This window comes from Bos grunniens, chromosome 19, assembly GCF_055505025.1.
Source record: "Bos grunniens cultivar Pamir isolate PY7600 chromosome 19, Bosgru_T2T1.0, whole genome shotgun sequence".
Taxonomy (NCBI): domain Eukaryota; kingdom Metazoa; phylum Chordata; class Mammalia; order Artiodactyla; family Bovidae; genus Bos; species Bos grunniens.
Window position 1 is genome coordinate 27846133 of NC_141183.1, and position 23054 is coordinate 27869186.

Here is a 23054-nt window from a genome sequence, read left to right on the forward strand (position 1 = left end):
GGTATAATTGACAAAATTGTAAGATATTTAGTGTACAACATGATTGGATATAAGTATACAAACAATATACATTGTGAAAGGATTTATTCCATTGGGGGCCACCTTCTTTTAGAGCAGCTGAGGACTAGATGTATTTCTGTTTCGTACAAAGAATGGTGGGATGGGTGGGGGGTGAGAGAGAGTACCAGGACTTTGGGGGAATGAATATATGTGTAGTAAGACAGGAGGGTTGTGAAACTGCATACCTCATCTTAGGACTTAATGAAGCTCAGGTTCTTTATATCTCAGCACAGAAGGAATTCAGCAAGAGACAAAGGTAAGAAGTAGATTTATTAATATAGGATGCTTGTGAAGGGTACCAGTGGGCAGGCAAGAGGGCTCTTCCCTGAGAACTAAGTGGGGTTTTTTTATATCAAAGGAAAAGTGGGGAGGTAGAGAATGAAGGAGGAAACAGAACAGGCTCCATCTTGAAAGCAGGACTCCATCTTGGGCCGGACTCTGGACTTTGAGCTATATGCCCAGTATCTATGGAAATGACATACCAACTGGAAAACCAGACCCCCAGATGGAAGAGCCCCAGGGTTTGTACCTAGACTCTCCGTAGCCTGAAAGAATACCCTAAGTATCTGTGTAACCGAATAGAATCATAAATTCTATTATGCTTATTGGGGTATGACCACAGGCCTATTGATAATTGTCCACTGTTAACTACTTAGGTTGAAGGCATATGAATCATGGGTTAGCTTTGATTGTATCTTTCTTTTCCTTTGTTCAGGCTAGTTTCAGGAAATTTGGGGAGATGGGTTTGGGCACGTACACTTAGGGTATATAAGGTTTTCACAAAAACTGGTTGGAGTCCTTGACTAAGAAGAGACTGCCTTGGGCCTGCCGGTGTAATAAACTGCACTCCACTATCTGCATTGTCCTGGATGAGTTTATTTCCTGGAACACGTGGCTACAACGAGACCACTTTCTTCCTCTTCTTTCATAAATATGTTGCAGGAAAATGGGGCACAAGAGGATGGTCTTGTCCTAGGTCTTGGGATGGGCCACCAAGTGAAGGTCCTTGGCTTCGTGCAGGAAAGAATTTAAGAGCAAGCATAGTAAAGTGAAAGCAGTTTTACTGAGAGAGGGACACATTCTGTTACTGAAGTTGTGTTCATGTGCCTGATGCACAATTAGGCCAAACAATACCTAAATGTTGGAGTTTGGAGCAGAGAAAGACTTACTGCAGGGCCATGCGAGCAGATGGGTGGCTCATGCCCCTGAACCCCTCCCCACCCCCAGCCCCATTTCTCAAAAGGTTTCAGCAAAGCATTTTTAAAGGTCAGGTGAGGGAGTGGGATTGTAGGGTGTGTGATCAGCTTGTGCACAATTCTCTAATTGGTTGATTGTGAGGTAACAGGGTGGTGTCACTGGAGTTAACATAATCCTTAGGCTCTAGGAGACCTGGGGGCTATGTGTCCTTGGTCATCAAATAGTTAAGTATCTTCCATTTAGTGGGGGCTTTCACATCTGTAAAACTACTCAGGAAATGTGCATCAGGTACTATTATCTCAGTACTTCAGAGAGGAGCTAAAGCAGAGGATTCTGGGGGAAGGTCTGTCCCAGAAGGCCCCACAGGGGCCTGGTTGGTTACAATTCCATAGGTAGTCTGTCTTAGGAGGCAAAGTATCCCTGAGATGTGGGGTGGTTAGTTTTTATGGGCTGGGTATTTCCATAGGCTAAAGAGTAGAAGGAATATTCTAATCACTTTGGAGAAGGGGTGGGGATTGCCATGATTTGGGCCACTGCCCGCTTTTTGGCCGTTCAGTCTTGGCCTTGGAACTTGATGCCTGTGTTTGTGTCATTTGTTGCAGGAAGGGGGACCTCTTCCAGGGCCCGAACTGGGCTCTTGTCTAACACTCGGAAATGAATTGTCCAAGGAGACACACGTGCTGACAAAGCAAGAGATTTTATTGGGAAAGGGCACCCGGGTGGAGAGCAGTTGGGTAAGGAAACCCAGGAGAACTGCTCTGCCATGTGGCTTGCAGTCTCAGGTTTTATGGTGATGGGATTAGTTTCTGGGTTGTCTTTAGCCAATCATTCTGACTCAGAGTCCTTCCTGCTGGTGCACTCCTTGTTCAGCCAAGATGGATGCTAGAGAGAAGGATTTTGGGAGGTGGTCGGACCTGTGGTGTCTCCTTTTGACCTTTCCCAAACTCTTCTGGTTGGTGGAGGCTTATTAGTTCCATGTTCCTTACTAGGACCTCCTGTTGTAAAACAACGTATGCAAATGGTTACTGTGGTGCCTGGCCAGGGTGGAAGGTTTCAATCAGTGTGCTTCCCCTAACAATTTAGCATGCTAGTGAGAAGGCGATGGCACCCCACTCCGGTACTCTTGCCTGGAAAACCCCATGGATGGAGGAGCCTGTTGGGCTGCAGTCCATGGGGTCGCGAAGAGTCGGACATGACTGAGCGACTTCACTTTCCCTTTTCACTTTCATGCATTGGAGAAGGAAATGGCAACCCACTCCAGTGTTCTTGCCTGGAGAATCCCAGGGACGGGGGAACCTGGTGGGCTGCCGTCTATGGGGTCGCATAGAGTTGGACACGACTGAAGTGACTTAGCAGCAGCAGCAGTGCATTACAATGAGAGTATAATGAGGCTCAAGGTCTAGGGAAGTTGAATCTTCCACCATTTTGGGCCTAGTCAGTTCTAACTAGTTTTTGTTGTATCCAGTTTTTTTCAAGGCTGTGTTATCTTTTAAGGATTGTGCCCTGCCCCCTTCTCTTTTTGTTTATACCTTCTCCAGTCTTCCCAGGAAGAAAAGGAGAGTTGAAAGGCAGAGGGCTGCTACTGGCTATAACCACAAGGTGGTATTAGTGACCAGGCCAGGAGGCAAACAGCTTCGCGGAGAAATATTTGTGAAATTCCCACTCTTTCGCACAATTGACATTTGATAACTCTGGAAAGGAAACTCAAATAAAAGTGTGCTGCAGATTGGGGCCCACCCAAAGGAACACTGGGTGTTCCTGCTCCAGAATGAAGACTGCCAATGTACTGTGGTTTAATGCTCTGCAACTAGAAGTTTGGAAAGCCAGCAAAGTGTAATGGAGGCCTGGACTGTCAAGTCATCTAACACAGGTTATCAGTGCAGTGCCAGGACTACTAGGGTGGTGACACGCAATCCCTATGGTTAGCTCACCACCCTGAGCAGAGAGTGTGTTTGCCCATCTCAGGCTGTAAGCACTGCAGGAGAGGTGGAGGGGGGGAAGCTGGTCACCACCAAAGCTAGTGTTTTGCCAGAGAGGAGATAGAGATTGTCTGCAAATGTATGACAGGCCTGATTTCTGAGACAGAATCTAGAATCTTATCAAGGGTGTGTCTCAGACTGAACTGTATATCCTGGCCACACAATAGTGCTGGGGCAGAAGAGACCATCATCTCAGGGTGGGAATGTTGCAGCTGTTGTAGCTGCTGCTACTGCTGCTAAGTCTCTTGTCTGACTCTTCACGACCCCATGGACTGTAGCCTACCAAGCTCCTCCATCCATGGGATTTTCCAGGCAAGAGTACTGGAGTGGGTTGCCATTTCCTTCTCCAAGGAATGTTGCAGGGAGGAAGCCGATTCTGACTCCATGCTCAAAACTTTCTTTGACTTGATTTTCATTGCTGTATTATTATAATCATACTTAACGGCCTCCCTGGAGGACCCTGCCCCTCTGCTTGACAGGAAAGTGCCTTTGTTCAGCTCTTGGCGAGACAGTTTGTCCCTGCCCACCTGTGAATAGAGATTAACACACCCCATCCAAAGGCTGATGTTTTGCAAGACTGAGGACCCTTTCGCTTCACTTCCCCGCCGCCTCTCCCTCTCTAGCCTGTTTTTTGATTTTAGCTCCTCGTTGCTTCTTTCTCTCTGACCTGGAAAAAAACCTGGCATCCATGACGGTTATTTTGAAGCGCTAGCCTGCCATCGTCTCTGTCAGCTGCTTTCTGAATAAAGCTGTTTTTCTTGCCTCAACACCTCCTCTCTTGGCCTTCGTGTGGTGAGCAGAGCGAGCTTGGACTCCATAACAGGATCAGGGCACCTAAACTGGGCTGGGAAGGTTGGTGGAGAGACAGGTAGGAAGGAGCAGGGCATAGGGCATTTTGTTAAATTAGCCTTGGATGCCATCCTCCAGCCAGAGGCAATAATCAAAGCAGGGCGGAGGGTCAGATGGTGTTTGAAGAGGATGCTGACGGAGGCTCCTTGCGGGGAGAAGTGAGGTTGAGGCGCGTTGGAAGGCGGAGGGCTTGAAGCAGGGCTCAACTTGCTTGAAGGGAGGGAAGGGGAACCGATTTCACACGTAGGATAATGGCTTGTGCTAGACGGGGCGGAGAGAAAGCAGCTCTGGGTACTCGGTGGATGGGGGCGGGGGGGAGATGGTACTGACTCGCACAGAGTAGGACACGTCTGAAGCGACTTCGTAGCAGCAGCAAGACCTGGAGATATTTGAGTGCTACGAGATACTGAAGACAGGAGTTGGATTGGACGCGCGCAGTTTTACTAGTGGATCATCCAGGTAGCGAAAAAAATCACTTCCTGCCCCTGAAGCCCTAGCCAGCTTCTTCCTTAAGCTCGGGGCTGGTCAGAGTCTTCCGAACGCATCCGGCCTCGCGGGTTGGGCGGCGGGTCGTCCGGGGTGTGGCTACTGCCGGCCCCTCCTCCGCGGGCTCCCAGCCGAGTCAGTCGCTCAGCTCTCGGCTCAGGTCTAGGCTTTGGCCGTCATCGCTACCCGCACCCGCGCTCACCCCCTTACCGGTAAGGCTGCGGCTCCGCTCCTTTTCTCGCTCTGGGGCACCTCCTCCCTCGCGCCGCGTCAAGCGGGTCCCGGGCCGCAGGCGTCTCCTGCGTCCCGCAAGCGTCCCCTGAGTCCCGCAAGCGTCCCCTGGGTCCCGCAGGCCTGGCTTTATCCCAAGATTCGGCCGCGTGTCCTCCGCGGCAGCTCTGGACGGCCGAGGGGCGGCGGCTGGGTGCTGGTAGGGCTTGGCTTCCAGAAAGTCACGTAGCGGCGGGCGGCTGCGGGCTGGGTCGGGCAGGCGCGGGCGCCACGTGGCCTCCCGGCCGGAGTCTGAGCCCCCTCGAGGCCTGTGTGGGCGCGGACACCGGTTTCTGATTGCACCTGCCGCCTACAGGACCATGGCCCACGCGGAGCGCACCTTTATTGCTATCAAGCCCGACGGCGTGCAGCGCGGCCTGGTGGGCGAGATCATCAAGCGCTTCGAGCAGAAGGGATTCCGCCTTGTGGCCATGAAGTTCCTTCAGGTGATGCGCCCCACTCCCTTTCCCCCGGCTGCGGCATGGTCACGGGCGGTTTTCCTTCCCCGCAGCGCCGATCCACGTCCTTTTCTGAGTCGGAAAATCTGGCTGATCTAGGGCCCGCTAGAACTTCCTTTAGCCTCCCTCTCCAGGGCGCCTGGGGCCCGCTGACCCTTCCCCAGGCCCTGGCGGCGCGGTGTGGGCGGGCACCCTTGGAAGGTTAAGTGGAGGTAAAGTGACTCAGGTTGCCATGGGGCTGTAGGCCGCAGGAGGGCAGCAGGGAGTGGAGAAGGCCTGTGTCCTGGGCCCACGCGGGTCCACCCAGGCACAGGATGGAGGCTGCAATCCTTTTGTGCTTCAGTTTTGCAACTCTGAGATGATTGAGGTTTTAGATGGGGCTTCCCTTCCTCTGCCCTTTCCCTGCAGGCTCCCTTTGGCATAGGACAACTTTATTTTCCACATTAAATTTGGGGCACAAATCTGGACCTCAGGGGATACATATCTAAGAACTGATTTTTAAACCAAGCTTCTCAGTAAAGAGATCTTTCAGTTAACATCAGAAATGTTTAAAAGGGCATTATGAAAGGGCCAGAGGATTTGATATGACCTCTGTTTGGAATAGTTCCTTTGATTGCAGCCAACACTTAATAACCACCTTGTTTTAAGGATTATAACATCTGTATTACAAGGTCATTGACATGATAGTGTGTGTTCATGATCAGAAGAATCTTTCTGCTAATAAACTGTCAGTTTCATGGTTTGGATGGGATTTTAAAAAAAACACGTCTTATGAATGTGAACTTAAATACATAACCAGACTTTTAGAGAACCTACCAAGTTACTGGGGTAGGGAGGAGGTCTGAGGAGTTTAATTCCTAATTGGTACCTTCTCTTCAATGCTAAGGCCTCTGAGGAACTCCTGAAGCAGCACTACATTGACCTGAAAGACCGCCCATTCTTTCCCGGCCTGGTGAAGTACATGAACTCAGGGCCAGTTGTGGCCATGGTAAGTTTCTCATGGTGGCACCAAGTAGAAGAATAAAGCTGATAGGTAACTGGGTTTGCTCAGTGTCTTCATTTCCCTTTTTAGACATCATCTCCAGATACCCAAATTCCTTGTTTTACAAATGCAGCCTGCTTGTGGTTAGTTTACAAAGCAACTGGGAGCTTGGGAGGAAAAAGGAAGTGAGAATCAGACATAACAGAAAGTTCTTTTCATCCTATGCTAGAAATGAAGTGGTCTATTTCTTCATGTGGCATTAACGTCCAACTGGAAATGAAGTGAATAGAAGCAGGGGGGTATAATACAGAGTCAATACAATTGTTGAGAAAGAAGACCTACTTCCTGTTCCCTGACAGTAACCTTCTTTCTGCTTTTCCCTGGAATACACTTCCCCGTTTCGTGTCAGTTTGTGCCTTGTCTTGCTCGGCCAGTCTTCTGTGATGCCCTTCCCACTGATCCCGTTCTAGTCTGGTCACTTTTTTTTACCCTTTCGTCATTACTTTTTTAGAGTTCGTGACTGCACAAGAATTCTTCAGTCTTGTTAATCTTTTTCCGTCAGACTAGGAAGTCAAGTTGGGCAGACCTTTTCTCTGTATACACTTGGGATAGAGTATTGGGTATTTTATATCAGCCCCTATTCTGGGGCCGGTTGATAATCAGGTCACTGATTGGTCTGACTGATGTGTGCTACTGTTGTTCAGTTGAAGTTGCATTCAACTCTCTGCAACCCCATGGAACGCAGCATACCAGGCTTCCCCGTCCTTCACTATCTCACGGAGTTTGTGCAAAATGTCCATTGAGTCGGGGATGCCATCCAACCATCTCATCCTCTGTCACCCCTTCTCCTGCTCTCAGTCTTTCCCAGAATCAGGGTCTTTTTCAATGAATTGGCTCTTCGCATCAGGTAGCTCATCCTTGCATGAAAAATTGGTATCTCCAATTTTCTTAAAGAAATCTCTAGTCTTTCCATTTTTTCCTCTGTTCATTTAAGAAGGCCTTCTCATCTCTCCTTGCTGTTCTCTAGAACTCTGCATGCAGTTGGGTGCATCTTTCCTTTCACTTCTTTTCTCAGCTATGTGTAAGGCTTCCTCAGACTGGTTGTTTGCCTTCTTGCATTTCTTTTTCATTGGGATGGTTTTGGTCACTGCCCCCTGTAGTGTTACGAACCTCTGATCACAGTTCTTCAGAAACTCTCCCTACCAGATCTGACTCCTTGATTCTATTTGTCATCTCCACTATATAATCGTAAGGCATTTGATTTAGGTAGTATCTGAATGGCCTAGTGGTTTTCCCTACTTTCTTCAATTTAACCTTGAATTTTGCAATAAGGAGCTCATGGTCTGAGCCACAGTCAGCCCCAGGTCTTGTTTTTGCTGACTATATGGAGTTGCTCCATCTTTGGCTACAAAGAATCTGATTGTGGTATTGACCATCTGGTGATGTCCATATATAGAATTGTATCTTGCGTTATTGGAAAATGGTGTTTGTGATGATCAGTGTGTGCTGTTAGGTAGAGGTAAATGTTTTCAGTGGTCCTGATGGCAGAACTGATGTACTTCTTTTTTCCTACTGTCAAGGTCTGGGAGGGCCTGAATGTAGTGAAGACAGGACGAGTGATGCTTGGGGAGACCAACCCAGCAGATTCTAAGCCGGGCACCATTCGTGGTGACTTCTGCATTCAAGTTGGCAGGTAAGTTTAAGGGGCGTTATAATCACTTTTCCTCAAAGCCACTTACTTTGGGTTTAAAACATATTTTCAGCATATTACAATTTTAGAAAAACTTGAACGTTTAAATTAGGTGGTAATTATCATTGGATGAATGCTTTCTTAGTTACTTCTCTAGGCTACTTAAAATTTAACCCAAGACACTGCACAAGGGAGTTGCCATTAGGTCCTTTGTGACAACAGAAAGTGCAAAGAGTGGGGCAAGGAATGTTTCAAGTGTTGGCTCTGCCCTGTGGCACTGTGTCCAAGGGTGTGTCACTTTTAGTCTTTCTGCTTCTCTCACTTACACAAAATATTACAAAAATTTTACGGAGTTATGAGATTCAAATGAAATAAAGGGAGTCTCAATAAGTGTGAATGTTTTGGTTGGGCTTTGCAAACTAATGTAACAAAATACAGCAGAAATGACTGTTAATATTTTATATCTAGTTTGGGGTTTGGTCTAGATATTCCTGTATTTTTTAAAATATGAGAAGGAATGTTTTGTGGTGGCATGGCAATCTTGGGTACAAGCACTGTTTTGAAAACATAGAAACATAATAAAGTTGAACCAAGGGATGCTTTTGAGTTAAGTACCTTTATAGTTTTACAGTTGCTTTTAAGAGGAAATAATTTGGGGTCATCAGCTGCTTCAAGGGGCAACGGGCTGAAAAAATCTTTAGTGGCTCTTTGTTCCATCCATTAAACAGACTTTCTTGCACTTTAAAATGTGGTAACTAGTAATTATTCTCCTTAGGAACATCATTCATGGCAGTGATTCAGTAAAAAGTGCTGAGAAAGAGATCAACTTGTGGTTTAAGCCCGAAGAATTGATTGAATACAAGCCTTGTGCTTTTGACTGGATATATGAATAAGAGGTGGTCAGCATCAGTCCCTTCAGGCACCACTTCCTGTGTTCCTGGGCACAGCTCTTCATTCCACTGATATGGAAGCAGTAGGATGGATGTTTATTTCCTAAAGCATATTTACCAATAAAGCCTTTAAAAACTGCGTACAGCCTCCCGTGATTACTCCTTATTAAGCTGGAAGAAGTGACTTGGTCCCCTGGCTATTGTAGTGTTATCCAGAATGAATGAATTCTGCTTGTTATGGAGAACTCACCTGACCCTTCTCAACACCTAGTATACTTCAGACGAGAAGGAAAGCAGCGAGGCTGAAGAGGACAAGTGCGGCACTGACTGTGTATCTGAGGACACTAATGAGATAACCAACACGGGATGCAGACATGCACATTTCTGTACAAAAATTGTTGCAACTTCGCAGGATGAAACAGACTAGTCAAGCTGTCCAGAGTTACACTCTTATTGACTGCAAACTGGGCAAGTTGAAGAAGTGGAAAATGGAAACCTAAGGATATCTGTAAGATGAGGATGATACCAAGACAATGCAGGGTTAAATGAAATAATGCATGTAGAGCTGTTTAACCTAGTGCCTGGCCCATGGCCGGTACACAAATAGTCCCTGCAATCCTACCTCCCTTCTTACTCTCTACCCTAGGGTGGGATATTTATCATGATTATTCCCTGGGCTAAAGTAGTTAAGTGGTTACAAAATCCATATTGTCTGTTTTTAAGGTTCATTTTTACTGGATTGGCAAAGTTGTAAAACAATACCAAATAGTACCTATCATTATCATTTGGATTTTGCCTTAAACATGAGATTATAGAAATATGTGGTTTTATGAATAGCTGTTTTTGGAAAACAGTGACAGCTTTTTATGTCACTTCCACATAAAAGACTTAACATTGTGTGGTTTTTCTTTTGCCGTGGGATTCTTGGTTCCCCAATCAGGTATTGAACCCAGGCCACTGCAGTGAAAGCCCAGAATGCTAACCACTATGCCACCAGGGAATTCTCTCAACATTGTTTTTTGTGCACACTGCTATACTATAAGACAATGACAAATACGTCAATCAGTTCAGTTCAGTTGCTCAGTTGTGTCTGACTCTTTGCGACCCTATGGACTGCAGCATGCCAGGCCTCCCTGACCTTCACCAACTTCTGGAGTTTACTTAAACTCATGTCCGTTGAGTCAGTGATGCCATCCAACCATCTAAAAATCCTGTTGTCTCCTTCTCCTGCCTTCAATCTTTCCCAACATCAGGGTCTTTTCAAATAAGTCAGTTCTTTGCATCAGGCGGCCAAAGCATTGGAGTTTCAGCTTCAACATCAGTCCTTCCAATGAATATTCAGCACTGATTTCCTTTAGGATGGATGTGTTGGATCTCCTTACAGTCCAAGGGACTCCTAAGAGTCTTCTCCAACACCACTGTTCAAAAGCATCAATTCTTTGGCACTCAGCTTTCTTTATAGTCCAACTCTCACATCCATACACGACTACTGAAAAACCATAGCCTTGACTAGAAGGATCTTTGTTGGCAAAGTAATGTCTGTTTTTTAATATGCTGTCTAGGTTGGTCCTAACTTTTCTTCCAAGGAATAAGCGTCTTTTAATTTCAGGCTGCAGTCACCATCTGCAGTGATTTTGGAGCTGTTTTGAAGTCTGTCACTGTTTCCCCATCTATTTGCCATGAAGTGATGGGACCAGATACCTTGATCTTAGTTTTTTCAATGTTTAGCTTTAAGCCAACTTTTTCACTCTCCTCTTTCACTGTCATTAAGAGGCTCTTTAGTTCTTCGCTTTCTGCCATAAGGGTGGTGTCCTCTGCATATCTGAGGTTATTGATATTTCTTCCGGGAATCTTGATTCCAGCTTGTGCTTCATTCAGCCCAGCGTTTCTCATGATGTACTCTGCATGTAAGTTAAATAAGCAGGGTGACAATATACAGCCTTGACATACTCCTTTCCCTATTTAGAACCAGTCTGTTCCATGTGCAGTTCTAACTGTTGCTTCCTGACCTGCATACAGATTTCTCAAGAGGAAGGTCAGATGGTCTGGTATTCTCATCTCTTCAAGAACCTTCCAGTTTGTGGTGATCCACACAGTCAAAGGCTTTGGCATAGTCAATAAAGCAGAAGTAGATGTTTTTCTGGAACTCTCTGGCTTTTTTGATAATCCAATGGATGTTGGCAATTTGATCTCTGGTTCCTCTGCCTTTTCTAAAATGGTTCACGTACGGTTGAAAGCCTGGCTTGGCGAATTTTGAGCATTACTTACTTTACTAGCGTGTGAGTTGTGGAGAAGGCAATGGCACCCTACTCCAGTACTTTTGGCCTAGAAAATCCCATGGACCGAGGAACCTGGTGGGCTGCAGTCCATGGGGCTGCAGAGTCGGACACGACTGAAGCAACTTAGCAGTAGCAGCAGCGTGTGAGTTGAGTGCAATTGTGCGGTAGTTTGAGCATTCTTTGGCATTGCCTTTCTTTGGGATTGGAATGAAAAACTGACCTTTTCCAGTCCCGTGGCCACTTCTGAGTTTTCCAAATATGCTGGCATCTTGAGTGCAGCACTTTCACAGCATCATATTTTAGGGTTTGAAATAGCTCAACTGGAATTCCATCACCTCCACTAGCTTTGTTTGTAGTGATGTTTCCTAAGGCCCATTTGACTTTTCATTCCAAAATGTCTGGCTCTAGGTGAGTGATCATACCATTGTGATTATCTGGGTTAGGAAGATCTTTTTTATATAGTTCTGTGTATTCTTGCCCCCTCTTCTTAATATCTTCTGTTAGGTCCATACCATTTCTGTCCTTTATTGTGCCCATCTTTGTATGAGATCTCTAGTCTTTCCCATTCTATTGTTTTCCTCTATTTCTTTGCACTGATCACTGAGGAAGGCTTTTTTTAATCTCTCCTTGCTATTCTTTGTATTCTTTAAATACATCAATAGCTTGGTATAAAAAAATGTCAGGATTCTAATTTCAAGTTAAGAATTTCAAAAAATGTTAGCATTTTCAAAATCATTTTTTAGTTTCAAATGAATTTCATGTTTATATATGCTGCATGCTTTCACTACATTTAGTAGCAATTTCACTACAATTAGTAGATCCTGAGGCAGACCTGGGATATGCATTTTAATGTGGGGGTACCCATCCCTGATCCCAAAGCACCCTGGCTGAGGTACTTGTAATTAGCAGCAGCAGTTACGTACAGGCTTATTCTGTGCCAGGGCTGTTCTAGGAATTTTTTTGTTACACGTTCAGAACTCTTCATCACTCCTGCTGGCTTACCTTATGAGAGTACAGGTTTTGTGAGGGAGGAACTGATCCAACTTTCCCTGGGGCTTTTGACTGCTTACAGAAGGCACCATGTATGTGAGAGAGCAAAAGAGACACAAATGTATAGAACAGTCTTTTGGACTCTGTGGGAGAGGGAGAGAGTGGGATGATTTGGGAGAATGGCATTGAAACATGTATAATATCATATATGAAATGAATCACTAGTCCAGGTTCGATGCATGATAATGGATGCTTGGGGCTGGTGCACTGAGACGACCCAGAGGGAGAGTACGGGGAAGAAGATGGGAGGGGGCTTCAGGATGGGGAACACATGTACACGCGTGGCGGATTCATGTTGATTTGTGGCAAAACCAATACAATATTGTAAAGTAATTAGCCCCCAATTAAAATAAATAAATTTATATTAAAAAAAAGAGAGAGAAGGCACTCAAGGGACTCCCCTAGCTGTCCAGTGGTTAAGACTGCAGTTTCACTGCAGGGGGCGCAGGTTGAATCCCCGGTCCAGAAACTAGAATCCCTCCTGCCGCCAGGTGCGGCCAAAAAAACAATTACAAAGAAAAAATAAAGAAGGCATTCAATGTTTTGAATGAAAAAGGAAATTCCTCAAATAGCAAGCACATTAAAGAACTGCTCAGGTGCAACTTAACTTTAACGTTTTATTTTGTGTAAAAAAGGGCAAATTTAGTGAATTATTTTCATCTTGTACACAAAGTTATAATTTTAATGCTTTTAACACATCCATGCTGAAAATTTTCAATTTGGTAAAAATGAAAGGAACATAAATTTCTCCAAAGGAATTTTTCACGCCATTATATATACACGTCATGAGAAAGTTTCACTTTCTGAATGATCACAAGTTACCAAGAAAATAAAAGATTAAATTTGTACAGATATTGATCTATATATCAAATACATACAGAAATGATGTAAAAACCTTATGCAGTTTACTTTGACCTCTGTCCTCAAAAGATTTGCCCAGGGACAGATGCTTTTCTTTTGTATAAATGACTGTGGCTTTATTTAAAATATGAAAATCAAAGGAAGAAACCCAGTTTAATCACAGTATTTTTAAAATCCCTTCCCAATAGTAAAGGATCATTACCAAATATATAGCACCATAATACAAATATTGATGGGAGAGGGTATTCACATCACACAAAATGAATAATAATAAAAACAAACAAACACTGAAAACCCGTGTTAGTATCCATAGAATAAGAAGTTGATAACAGCTTTAGCTTTCCTCATACACAGCAAGGAAAAAGTTAAAGAGTTTAAACCACCAAAAACCCCCAAATAATCCTAACAGAAAAAAAAAAAAAACCAAGAACGAACCCAAGGTCAGCAGTATATTTGAACCGTAAGAGAACGGGGCTACTGAGTTGTACGCTTGGAGTTGTGGCTAAGACATGAATCTCCTCTGCCACCAACTCGTTTTCTGTTCTTTCGGCAGTAGGAGTGAAGAGCCTGAACAGTGAAGAGGGCTTCAGATCGAGTTTATCTGGTACAAAGTCCTTACCATCACCATGCTGGTCATGGGATTAAGACAAGAAACACTTCATAAATATTAATAATATGTGGCAAATTTGAAAACAGCCTGGCTTTGCTGTAAAGTTAGAAGCTTATAAAATCTGGCTACAAATGAGCATTTCACAGAACTAATTACCAGGCTCCAAATCAAATCCCTCCTGGTTTATTCAGTTCCCCATAGAGATCTTAAGCTCAGGGTATGGTAAAGCACACGCTACAACTGGCTTCTGGTGCCCATAACACGGAATCGGAGTCCTGGGTTTAAATTCACTGAGCCTGAGAATAACGACTGTTGTAACCTTTGCTTTAGAAGTCTTCCAGGCTTTAAGTTCATGGGAAGATTCTTAAAAGTTGAAGATCTGGGAAGTTTATGTCACATTTACAGTAGGTCCCTCTCAGTAATGTTTAAGATAAATATCCAGTAATTTAACAGCTGAATTCACATATATTTGACACATAAGAATCAACCTGGCATTGATATGACTTGCATTTATGCCCCTAAAGAGACAGTATTAAGAAATGTTGACATGCAATTCCATACATTCTTACACTATAAAGTAACAAATTTTACTTCCAGTAGCAACTACAAAACCTTATGATATTAACCCCTCTTGCATAGAATGAGGTAAACCTGTGCATATTACCAATGCTATTATTCCCAAAAGTAGAGCAATATTTTAGAAAATAAATTGCTGGTTTTTAATGTTCTATGCATTTTAAAATTCAAACAAAAAAAATCTTACCTAATATGGTCTCCTGGGGCTTTCCATTAACATTTTTTTAAAGCATTCCATAGGCTGAAGGACTGTAGAGGTTAATCATTTTGATTAATTTCTAATTAGCCCTACCTATATTCCAGAGGAGATGGTTAATATTACCACTCTGAAGAGGCCAGGCTAATACCCAGAAGCACTTCTACAACAGATGCAATTAATTCCTGAGAGTTTAGTTTATGAACCTCACTGGTAAATGCTAAAGCTCTCTCATTCAGTCACAACTCAGTCAGAAAAATGCAGAGAGCAAACCTTTCACCAATTTACCCTTATATCCTTTTTTAAACGAAGCCATGCGAATTTAAAAATAGGGAATGTTTGAAATGGTCCAAATCAGTTATTACTGTAAAATCTGAATACAGTTAAAGACAATTTGTACATATACATATATGGAATTTTAAGAAAATTAAATTCTCTTTCAAATTAGTTTTCTAACAAATCCAGGATAGTCAAAAGCAGAGCAGGAATGATTTTGAAATCTAGACTTTTCTTGGCTTGAAACTGTTAAAATAATTTTGATTCTCTTGGTAATACAGAACACATAAGTTTTGGGGTGTAGTTATACAAGTATTATCTCACAGATGGAGAGAACTAATGAGAATTCCTTTTGTGGGATATTTTTTAGTAAGGAAAATAACATAAACTTAGGACAATATTGCATTTTCCCCAATCCCTCAACATGTAGACCGAGATCTTGTATATCTTGTCAACCATTCCAGTTTAACATTTTAGTGTTAGGATGATTTTACTCATTTTTAATTAAAAGAGAACATATAAAGTATCCAGAGTTCTTCCAGTTTCATATAGAACTCTAAATAAATTTTCACAGAATGAAACACTTCTGTACAAATATTTAAAATGGGCTGCAATAAAATGCCAACAAGCAGAATTAATTACCCTTCCATGATTTATGTGGTGATGAGCTCTCCACAGGGGGGATTCAGTTGCATATTCTGCAGCAGAGGAAGCTGGAGATGTGACTGGCCTAACTTCTAAAATCCCAAAATCTCCCAACAGGTACCAAAAAGGTTCATTAGTAATGACAGTTCGTTTGCATTTACAACAGTATCTTTCTTAAGTCATTTCCTTCAATCCTGCTACCTAAACTTTAATCTTACCAAAAAAGTTAGAATTTCAATTCTTGTTAACAATGCACATAAATCCAAACTTGGAAAATATTACAAAATTCTTTCAAAAGCTTCAAATACAACACAAAAATTGTCCATCTTTATAAATTGAAAAATTTCCCCCCAAGGCTAAAATAGTTTCCCTACCCACTTGAAAAATCTGGAACTGAAATTTTCTATGTTTAGCAAAATGTCCCAGTAGAATAGCCCCGCTGTACAGCTGGATTGATTATAAAATCAGTCCTGTGTAAAATTCTTTCCCTCCCACCCTCAGTTTCTGAGCAACCTCAAGGCTCTTGTTTGATGTAAAAGTTGGCAGAGCCATTGCTTTCCTGATCAGATGCTCCTTGGAGGAAACTATAATCCTCTCCATCTATCAACTCCTCTTTCAGCTGCAATGTAGTCACTGCAAGAAAGAGATAAATATACAAGATGTTATTAAGTCTTTCTGGAATATTCAGATTGCTTTTAATCTTCATGTTCCACCAGCTTTATAGTTAATAAGAGGCTTCTTCATGTCTTCAATAATTTTAAAACTAACTCCCCCTGAAGGAGGAGCATTTAATTACTTTTAATTTTCAAAGTATATTTGTAGTTGAGAAAAGTTTCAAAAAAGAACAACACTACAAATTGGACACTGCACAAATGAACACTGTCAATGAAATGTTGAAGATGATAGTGATCACTAATTTGACTAGAATTTTTCTCATGATTAAGTATTCACTTTTATGTCAATGCCTATATAAATGATGTATTTTTTGGAGAGTTCTGAACTATAGTAAGTAACAGAATAAATATGACTTTAATATGTTATCTCCAAGGAGTACCTTTGTTAAAGATGCTTCATAAAAAAAAGATAAAATCTAATTTTAAAATAGTATTAAAATAATATAAAATATATGATCTACATATAATTTATATATTTATAAAAATAAATAATAAACCCAATAGTAAAAACATCTGTATTAAAACTAAAATCAAGAAAAACTTGTAATCATTTCAGGTAAAACAGAAATTGACATCAGCAGTGTGAAAGTCACTGGTATAAAACAGCTAACACTTGGAATTCCCTAGTGTCCAGGGGTTAGGACTCTGCTTTCACTGCTGAGAGCATGGGTTCAATCCCTGATTGTGTAACCAAGATCCTGCAAGCCTCGCAGTGCAGCTAAAAGAGAAACCAAAAACAAAACAGCTAACATTACCAATGAGATCACTTAATAGTACTTACTGCCTGTCCAAATTTTTATCTGAAGATCTTTTTTTTTTTTTTTTTTTTAATGAAAAGAAACAACAGTATAGGCAGTCCTCAATTTATGAACAGGTCATTCCAATAGGTCTTTATTTTTATAGACAAATGTTTTCCAGTTTCCATTATTTTCAGTGGGGTTTAGGTTTCTTGGTAGCCACTGAAGTCATGCTAGTCAGCATTTTTAGTGGCAGGAGGGCTCCTTCTAATGCATGGACAAGCAAGAGGAGAAAGAAAAATTTTTTTCTTGCTCGTCCCGACACCGGCCTTAGGCAAAAGTTTAGGCAGTTTAATTCTCAGATTTTCCTATCTTCTTTTATAAACATCTCTTAAGTTACCCTCAACACAATTTGCCAGTAACTTCAGATTGCCCTAAATACTTGCCCTGAAGCCCACCCGCTACTTCCTATTAGAACTCTGTGAAGAAAAATTACTTTCTTACTTTAAAAAAGATTAATTTTTTTGGATTGCACTGGGTCTCCATTGCTGCACACAGGCTTCCTCTGGTTTGGGCTTGCGGGGGCTAGTCTTTGTTGCGGTGCGTGGGCTTCTCATCGTGGTGGCTTCTGTTGCAGAGCATGGGCTCTACGTGTGCCGGCTTCAGGAGCTGTGGGACATGGGCTTAGCTGCTCTGTGGCATGTGAAACCACATTCCCTACTTTGGCAGGGGGTTCTTATCCACTGTACACCAGGGAATTCCCTAAAAGGGCTACTTTTAAAGTCAAAATAGTGATAGAAAAACACTTTGTGTCTTGATTTCAGTTATAAAATATTAGTTTCAAAAACAAGGGTCTTTGACATCTTATTTGGTAATTTAAAGAATAATCTTCTGCATTCCTCGGGTGGCATAGTGGTAGAAATCCACCTGCCAATGCAGAAGACACAGGTTCGATCTCTGGTCTGGGAAGATTCCATATGCTGTGGGCACTAAGCCTGTGTGCCACAACTACTGAGCACGTGCTCTAGAGCCAGGAGACACAGCTACTGAGCCCATGTGCTGCAATTACTGGAGCCGGTGCTCCACACTAAGAGCAGCCACCTCAGTAAGTCTGTGCACCACAGGAGAGGAGCCCCTGTTCGCCACAAGAGAAAAGCCTGTACAGCAATGAAGACACCGCGCAGCCAAGAATAAATATATAATCTTTAAAAAATACGGAAGAAAGTAAAAACAAGCATAATCTTCTGAGATATGCTAATGCATTTTATTTTGCTTTGGTAATGGTGTTAAAAAATTTAAGTCCAAAGACAGAAAAGTGAATACACTATTTCTATAATAATAGCGAAACACATACCAATCAGACTGTTAAAAGGTAAAGCAAACACGACTGACTGCTTGCTTTCTTTAAAAAATCGTTTAAAAATTACTTAATATAAAAAAATGCTTTTATGGAGGATATCAAACACAGAACAGTATCCTTCAAATCAAACCAACATGCATTAATTGCTAAGGACATTTGGACATGAAAACACACACATGGAAAAGGGAAAAAAAAAACAAATTTCATTAAAGGTGCAGTACCCACAATAAAAGGTTGATTAAAACAATATCTTGTTATATGATGATCAGATGGCTAAATGAATGAGAAAATAATTACTGTGCTTCAAGACCAAATATGTTCCATTCAAATGGATGTTTTTGCTTTTTTTTTTTTAATGTAAGAAAATTAAACTGAGATTCTAAAGCACATCCTGAAACTATTTGCATTTATTATTAACAACAAAGTTCTGGATTATGCTTCTACTCATGTTAATATATGGAAACAATGTTCTAAAAAACATAACTCAAGATAAACATGAAACATTCACTGAGATGTGGGATGTTTTATCTAAAGTTTCAGAGTTTTCATGGAACCTAAAATAAAGCCTGTCTGGTATCTTCACACTCATCATTTTTTCTTTACAGGCCTTATTGTGAATGAATAATGGATGAAATACAATAGACCCTGTGGCTAATGTCACTTTCTACACAAATGCATTTTCTTGGCTCTGTTTTTAAAAGGAAGTTACCTTGCTGACTCTAATCACTAACATTTCAGGACATAAACAGAAATCACACTTTTCTAGTTAGAAGTCCATAAATAGTAAACTCTTGCAAAAGCTAAACCAACTATAGTTAGGCCAGCGACACAGTCCCTACACAGTTTCACCAGAGTAAAATCACACAAAAGTCCCGCAAATGTGCCCCCAGCTCAGAAGACACACATGATAAAGTCTAGAGGAAAGGAAGTCATCATGAGGCCTTGTGAGCTCTACCCTGTATGTCTACTCCAAGTTCCTCGGTTTTACCAATCCTAAAAGTCAAGTTCTCTCACAAAATGTGACATACACCTTCAAAATCAGTCTAATGCATAAAACAAAACAAAACATCTAAAACGCAGTAAAAATCGAATATATCCAGAGTTCACAATATCTACAGTTAATTAAGTTATAAAAGACTTTCATAATAACAAGTACAAGAGGAAAAAAAAGTTAAAAAAGACAAACAAGGAGCTGAAATGCTCTTTTTTTTGAAATGCTCTTGATATCTGAAAGTAGCAGTCCTAATCCATTTCTTATACAAAAGAGGTACTGTAATTTTTTCTAGATATAAAGATATGAGAGTGATCTTCAGAGAAACAGACTGGGAAGGATAAAGATCACCTAATATACTGTTTAAGAAGGCAAAAGCTAAAGAACACATCCTTAAATGAAAAAAAAGAAAAGAAAAAAAAAAAGGCTGATGACAACTTCAGGTGCAAACAGTAATAAGAAGAAAACAGAGCTAGACACTAAGTCTCATCAGGGTTTTCAACAGCGATTTGAAAGAATGCAAGGCTTTTTAAAGAACAAAAATTAGATGAAAAAATGTAGTTTACAAGCAATAGGTAGGACACATGGCAGAATATATGCCAAATTAGATACCACTTTGATGCTATCTGATCTGTACTCACGTCTAAGATTGATCATATGCAAGTGAAGATCCTCTGACATTCTATGGTAACATGTTTGTTCTCAGCAAGGACAAAGGGCAGTCTTCCTTACTCTACCAGCTTATCCTAACCAATTCAACTTGAATTAAACATTAATCACTGTACATATTTCATGTTCATACAGAAATAAATTTCACTCAAATGCAATACCAAAATTACACAGGTATTTTATTTCCAAATTCATGTTATTCAACTAAGATTGTGGTAAATGTTACTACCAGAACCAAAATTACACAGGAATACAAAACACATGTTTATTGAATGAGATGCTAATGGAATGCTATGAAGAAGAAAGCCTCATTTTTGGATCTGATTAGTCATACTGATCCCTTATTGCATATTTCTCCCTGAAGTCAAGTCACACAGAACTCTGCAATGCAAAATGTTCAACCATTTTAACAAAACCATGAAATAGTACAAGCTATCTCACAAATTCCGTAAGCTGAAATTACAGCTTTACCTGAATGTGAAGCTCATAAGTGGCTTATAACAAAATAAAAGTCCTTTCCTGATTATTCATTTTAGTGAAGTAACTACCAAGGACTAGTGGAAATGAATTTTTTAGTTGAAAGATAAAGAAAAATTTGATGAGTCAGCATCTGCCATGCGAGACCATGCTTTGTCTCCCACCACCCTAACCCAGACTTTGACCCTCTGCAGTACCTGAAGTGTTGATGTGACTAATTACCTGTTTTGAGGCTGGGACTGAACTCTTGGCTAGTGCGGGGAGGTGGGAAGGCCTCCAGGGCTGTCTGTGCTGGAAGGGTTCGATATGGAGGAGGAGTCAACTCTTCGTCACCAGAGAAGCTCCTCCGCACCCCACCTGTCATGGGCAGGCTTGACAAACTGACAGGCTTCTTCCCAACTGGCATCTTCCTCTCTAAATATCAAGTTAAACTAAAGTAAGCTTTTACTTACATGCGTGGGAAGAAAAGTGTATCATAACTAGGAAAGGTTGTATTGCAGAGGATACTGTGAAAAGAGAACCAACTATGCAAGGTTCGTATTTTTGAAAACAAGGATGTGTGTGAGAAACAAGGTGTGTGTGTGTGTGTGTGTGTGTGTGTGTGTGTTGGGGAGTGGATGATAGGGGAGATATTTCTAGTCTCTCTGAGTCTAGTAATCCTGATTCTTGACTCTGTGGTCAATTTAAAACAAATCAAAGCAAAATGAATGACAGAGAGCACTGAGTGTGGAGCACAGCCAGCTGGCTAACTACTTTCAAGTAAAATTTTAGTTTGAGGGGGACTGAAAATCCAAGGCAGAGAGAATTTTAAAGCCCTACTTGTAGGTATTTCACTGTGCCCATATAAGCCCAAACACTGTCCTTCAGGGAGAAATCAAACAGCTTAATTAATGAATTATACAAATGGCAGAATTTTACTGGTATGAAATATGTTTCCCTAACTTTTGGTTTATAATTCACTCTTTTAGGAAAAAATTCTTACTCTGAAAAGCAGTTCTAAAATTTAAAGATTCGTGGCCTGCAAGATCTTAAGCAATTTAATTTCTTTTGAAACAGCCTTTGGTTATAGTTTCATTAGCACACATAAGCCTTCAAAGACTTTTACAATACTTTCACCACCAACAAAAAAACACTCTAAGCTTTGCAAAGACTGAACAATCAAGCATACCGCATTTATCTGGTTAAAAATGGAAGGATACTTACAGATCTTTGTGATTATAAGTTATATCTGTTTTATTCCAGAGTTAACATAACTCAGGAAAGAACAATCAGAAATTTGCTTTGCAAAATCAGAACTAAAAGACAAATCTAAGTCAGACAGTATTAATATGTAAAATGATCTGGAAATCAAGTTCCTATGAGTACACATTCAACTCTCAAACCAAAATCACCTGTAGCATTCATTTAGATGAAAAAGTCTAAATGCACTACACACTTGGGAGGTAAAAATGCGAGGAGAATCTTCAATTCTCTACTACTTACAACAGCCCCTGAAGATGGTACAGAAATGAGTGCTGATTTCCTGCTCTAGAATTATTAAACTTTGAGGGAAAAAACACTTTTCAGATTGGACAGATCGTATGTATACAACAGTCTATATGATCCTCTTGACAGAACATTCTTCATATTGTTCGAAAGCACTAGTTAATAGTTACCCCTTTACAGCATGAACACAGCTAATTAAAAAACAGGCTAGAACAATGAAGTCAATCAATTATTTTTGTAAAAAATAAGCCCTACCAAAGAACATAACCAGTAGATGATTTTAGGTTGTAGAAAGACCAGAGTCATAATATGAAATGACAGAGCCAGGATATAATAATCTGTAGATAAACTTAAAAACAAAAGGTTTTGTGTCTGACTGATAAAAATCTGCATGCAATGGATGACTCAAGGTTCCTGAACCCCAGGTTCTTTCTTATTTTGAAATTTCTAACAAACTATTTGCTGAGTAATGTGAAAAAAAAAAAAGGAATAGACAGTATCTTAAAATGAAGAATGCTTTTCATTCACACATGACTACAATTCCTTATCCTGAATTCCGAAATTCAAAGTTTTTTTTGGGCAACAAAATCAGACCTCACTTGGTGATACTATTTATAATAATCTTTATTTGGCCCATTAAATGTTACTATTTATATATATTCTACTTCAAAGTGCTGCAGAGTCTGCAAGGGGTGTTACATAATATATACTACACACACTGTACTTCTTTCAAAAAAACCCCCAGAATTCTTAATTCCAAAGTGCATTTGATCTCTAGGATTTCTAATAAGGGACTGTGAGTCCATAGTTTTTTCTTTTCTATGTCCAAAAGACAATTTAAAGGCATTAGAGATGATGTCGCAATATTAAGAGCTATTAAAATATTAAATAATATATTCTAGGTTTAAATTCATTTTTTCAGCTAATCCAGAAATCTGATGATGTCACTAAATGGGACATTAAGTTTACTGACACACATTATTAAATGTCACTAAAAATTGGGACACTGATATTATCACTTCATTAATTTCATATTTCTTCCCATGTCCCTAGCCTATTAATTCAAAATGATTAAACCCCATAAACTATAACAAACCCAGTAAGAGTCACACTGAGAGAGGTATGTGAACTGTGTATACAATGCTCAGAAGTTTGTTCTAAAAAATGTCATAAAGTCACTGAGTAGTAAAAAACATTCTTAAATTCAACACATTGCAAAGAAAATTCTGAAATCTCAAATTCTTGTCCAATTAAATGTAAAGACAGGCCAAAGCAGCCTGTACTAATTCAGTCTTAGAGAAAGCTCA

General features: G+C 41.0%; 2 protein-coding genes and 1 long non-coding RNA gene across 50 annotated transcripts in view; 1 reads left to right on the forward strand and 2 right to left on the reverse strand.

Annotated features, from left to right (window-relative positions):
• Positions 1 to 1935: 1935 nt before the first annotated feature.
• Positions 1936 to 5158, reverse strand: LOC147351883 (uncharacterized). The gene is made up of 2 exons (XR_015147736.1): positions 4782 to 5158; positions 1936 to 2252 (listed from the first exon to the last, which is right to left on the reverse strand). It is a non-coding gene; the product is annotated as an uncharacterized LOC147351883 (long non-coding RNA).
• Positions 4701 to 9000, forward strand: LOC147351884 (nucleoside diphosphate kinase B). The gene is made up of 5 exons (XM_086358279.1): positions 4701 to 4783; positions 5158 to 5287; positions 6186 to 6287; positions 7862 to 7974; positions 8747 to 9000. The coding sequence occupies exons 2-5, from the start codon at positions 5162 to 5164 to the stop codon at positions 8862 to 8864; spliced, it is 459 nt and encodes a 152-aa protein (XP_086214405.1). The 5' UTR covers positions 4701 to 4783; positions 5158 to 5161; the 3' UTR covers positions 8865 to 9000.
• Positions 9001 to 12793: 3793 nt separating this feature from the next.
• The window catches only part of MBTD1 (mbt domain containing 1), a 68503-nt gene continuing 58242 nt past the window's right edge, over positions 12794 to 23054 (reverse strand). For 27 of the 48 annotated variants that reach the window (XM_086358260.1, XM_086358242.1, XM_086358255.1 and 24 more), the window contains 2 exons: positions 20485 to 20676; positions 12794 to 15987 (listed from right to left, as the gene is read on the reverse strand). In XM_086358260.1, the coding sequence (XP_086214386.1) occupies positions 15869 to 15987; positions 20485 to 20676 (311 nt within the window). In that variant the 3' untranslated portion in view covers positions 12794 to 15868. Of the gene's footprint in view, positions 15988 to 20476; positions 20677 to 23054 lie in introns of those variants that run through there. The other 21 variants (XR_015147734.1, XR_015147731.1, XR_015147735.1 and 18 more) reach the window with 2 other exon arrangements.

What these genes read in the sequence shown, in the direction of transcription:
- LOC147351884 (XM_086358279.1), top strand. Translation starts at nt 5,162, where the DNA reads ATGGCCCACGCGGAGCGCACCTTTATTGCTATCAAGCCCGACGGCGTG. An exon ending in TGGCCATGAAGTTCCTTCAG is followed by an intron (nt 5,288 to 6,185) that starts GTGATGCGCCCC and finishes TTCAATGCTAAG; the next exon opens with GCCTCTGAGGAACTCCTGAA. An exon ending in CAGGGCCAGTTGTGGCCATG is followed by an intron (nt 6,288 to 7,861) that starts GTAAGTTTCTCA and finishes CCTACTGTCAAG; the next exon opens with GTCTGGGAGGGCCTGAATGT.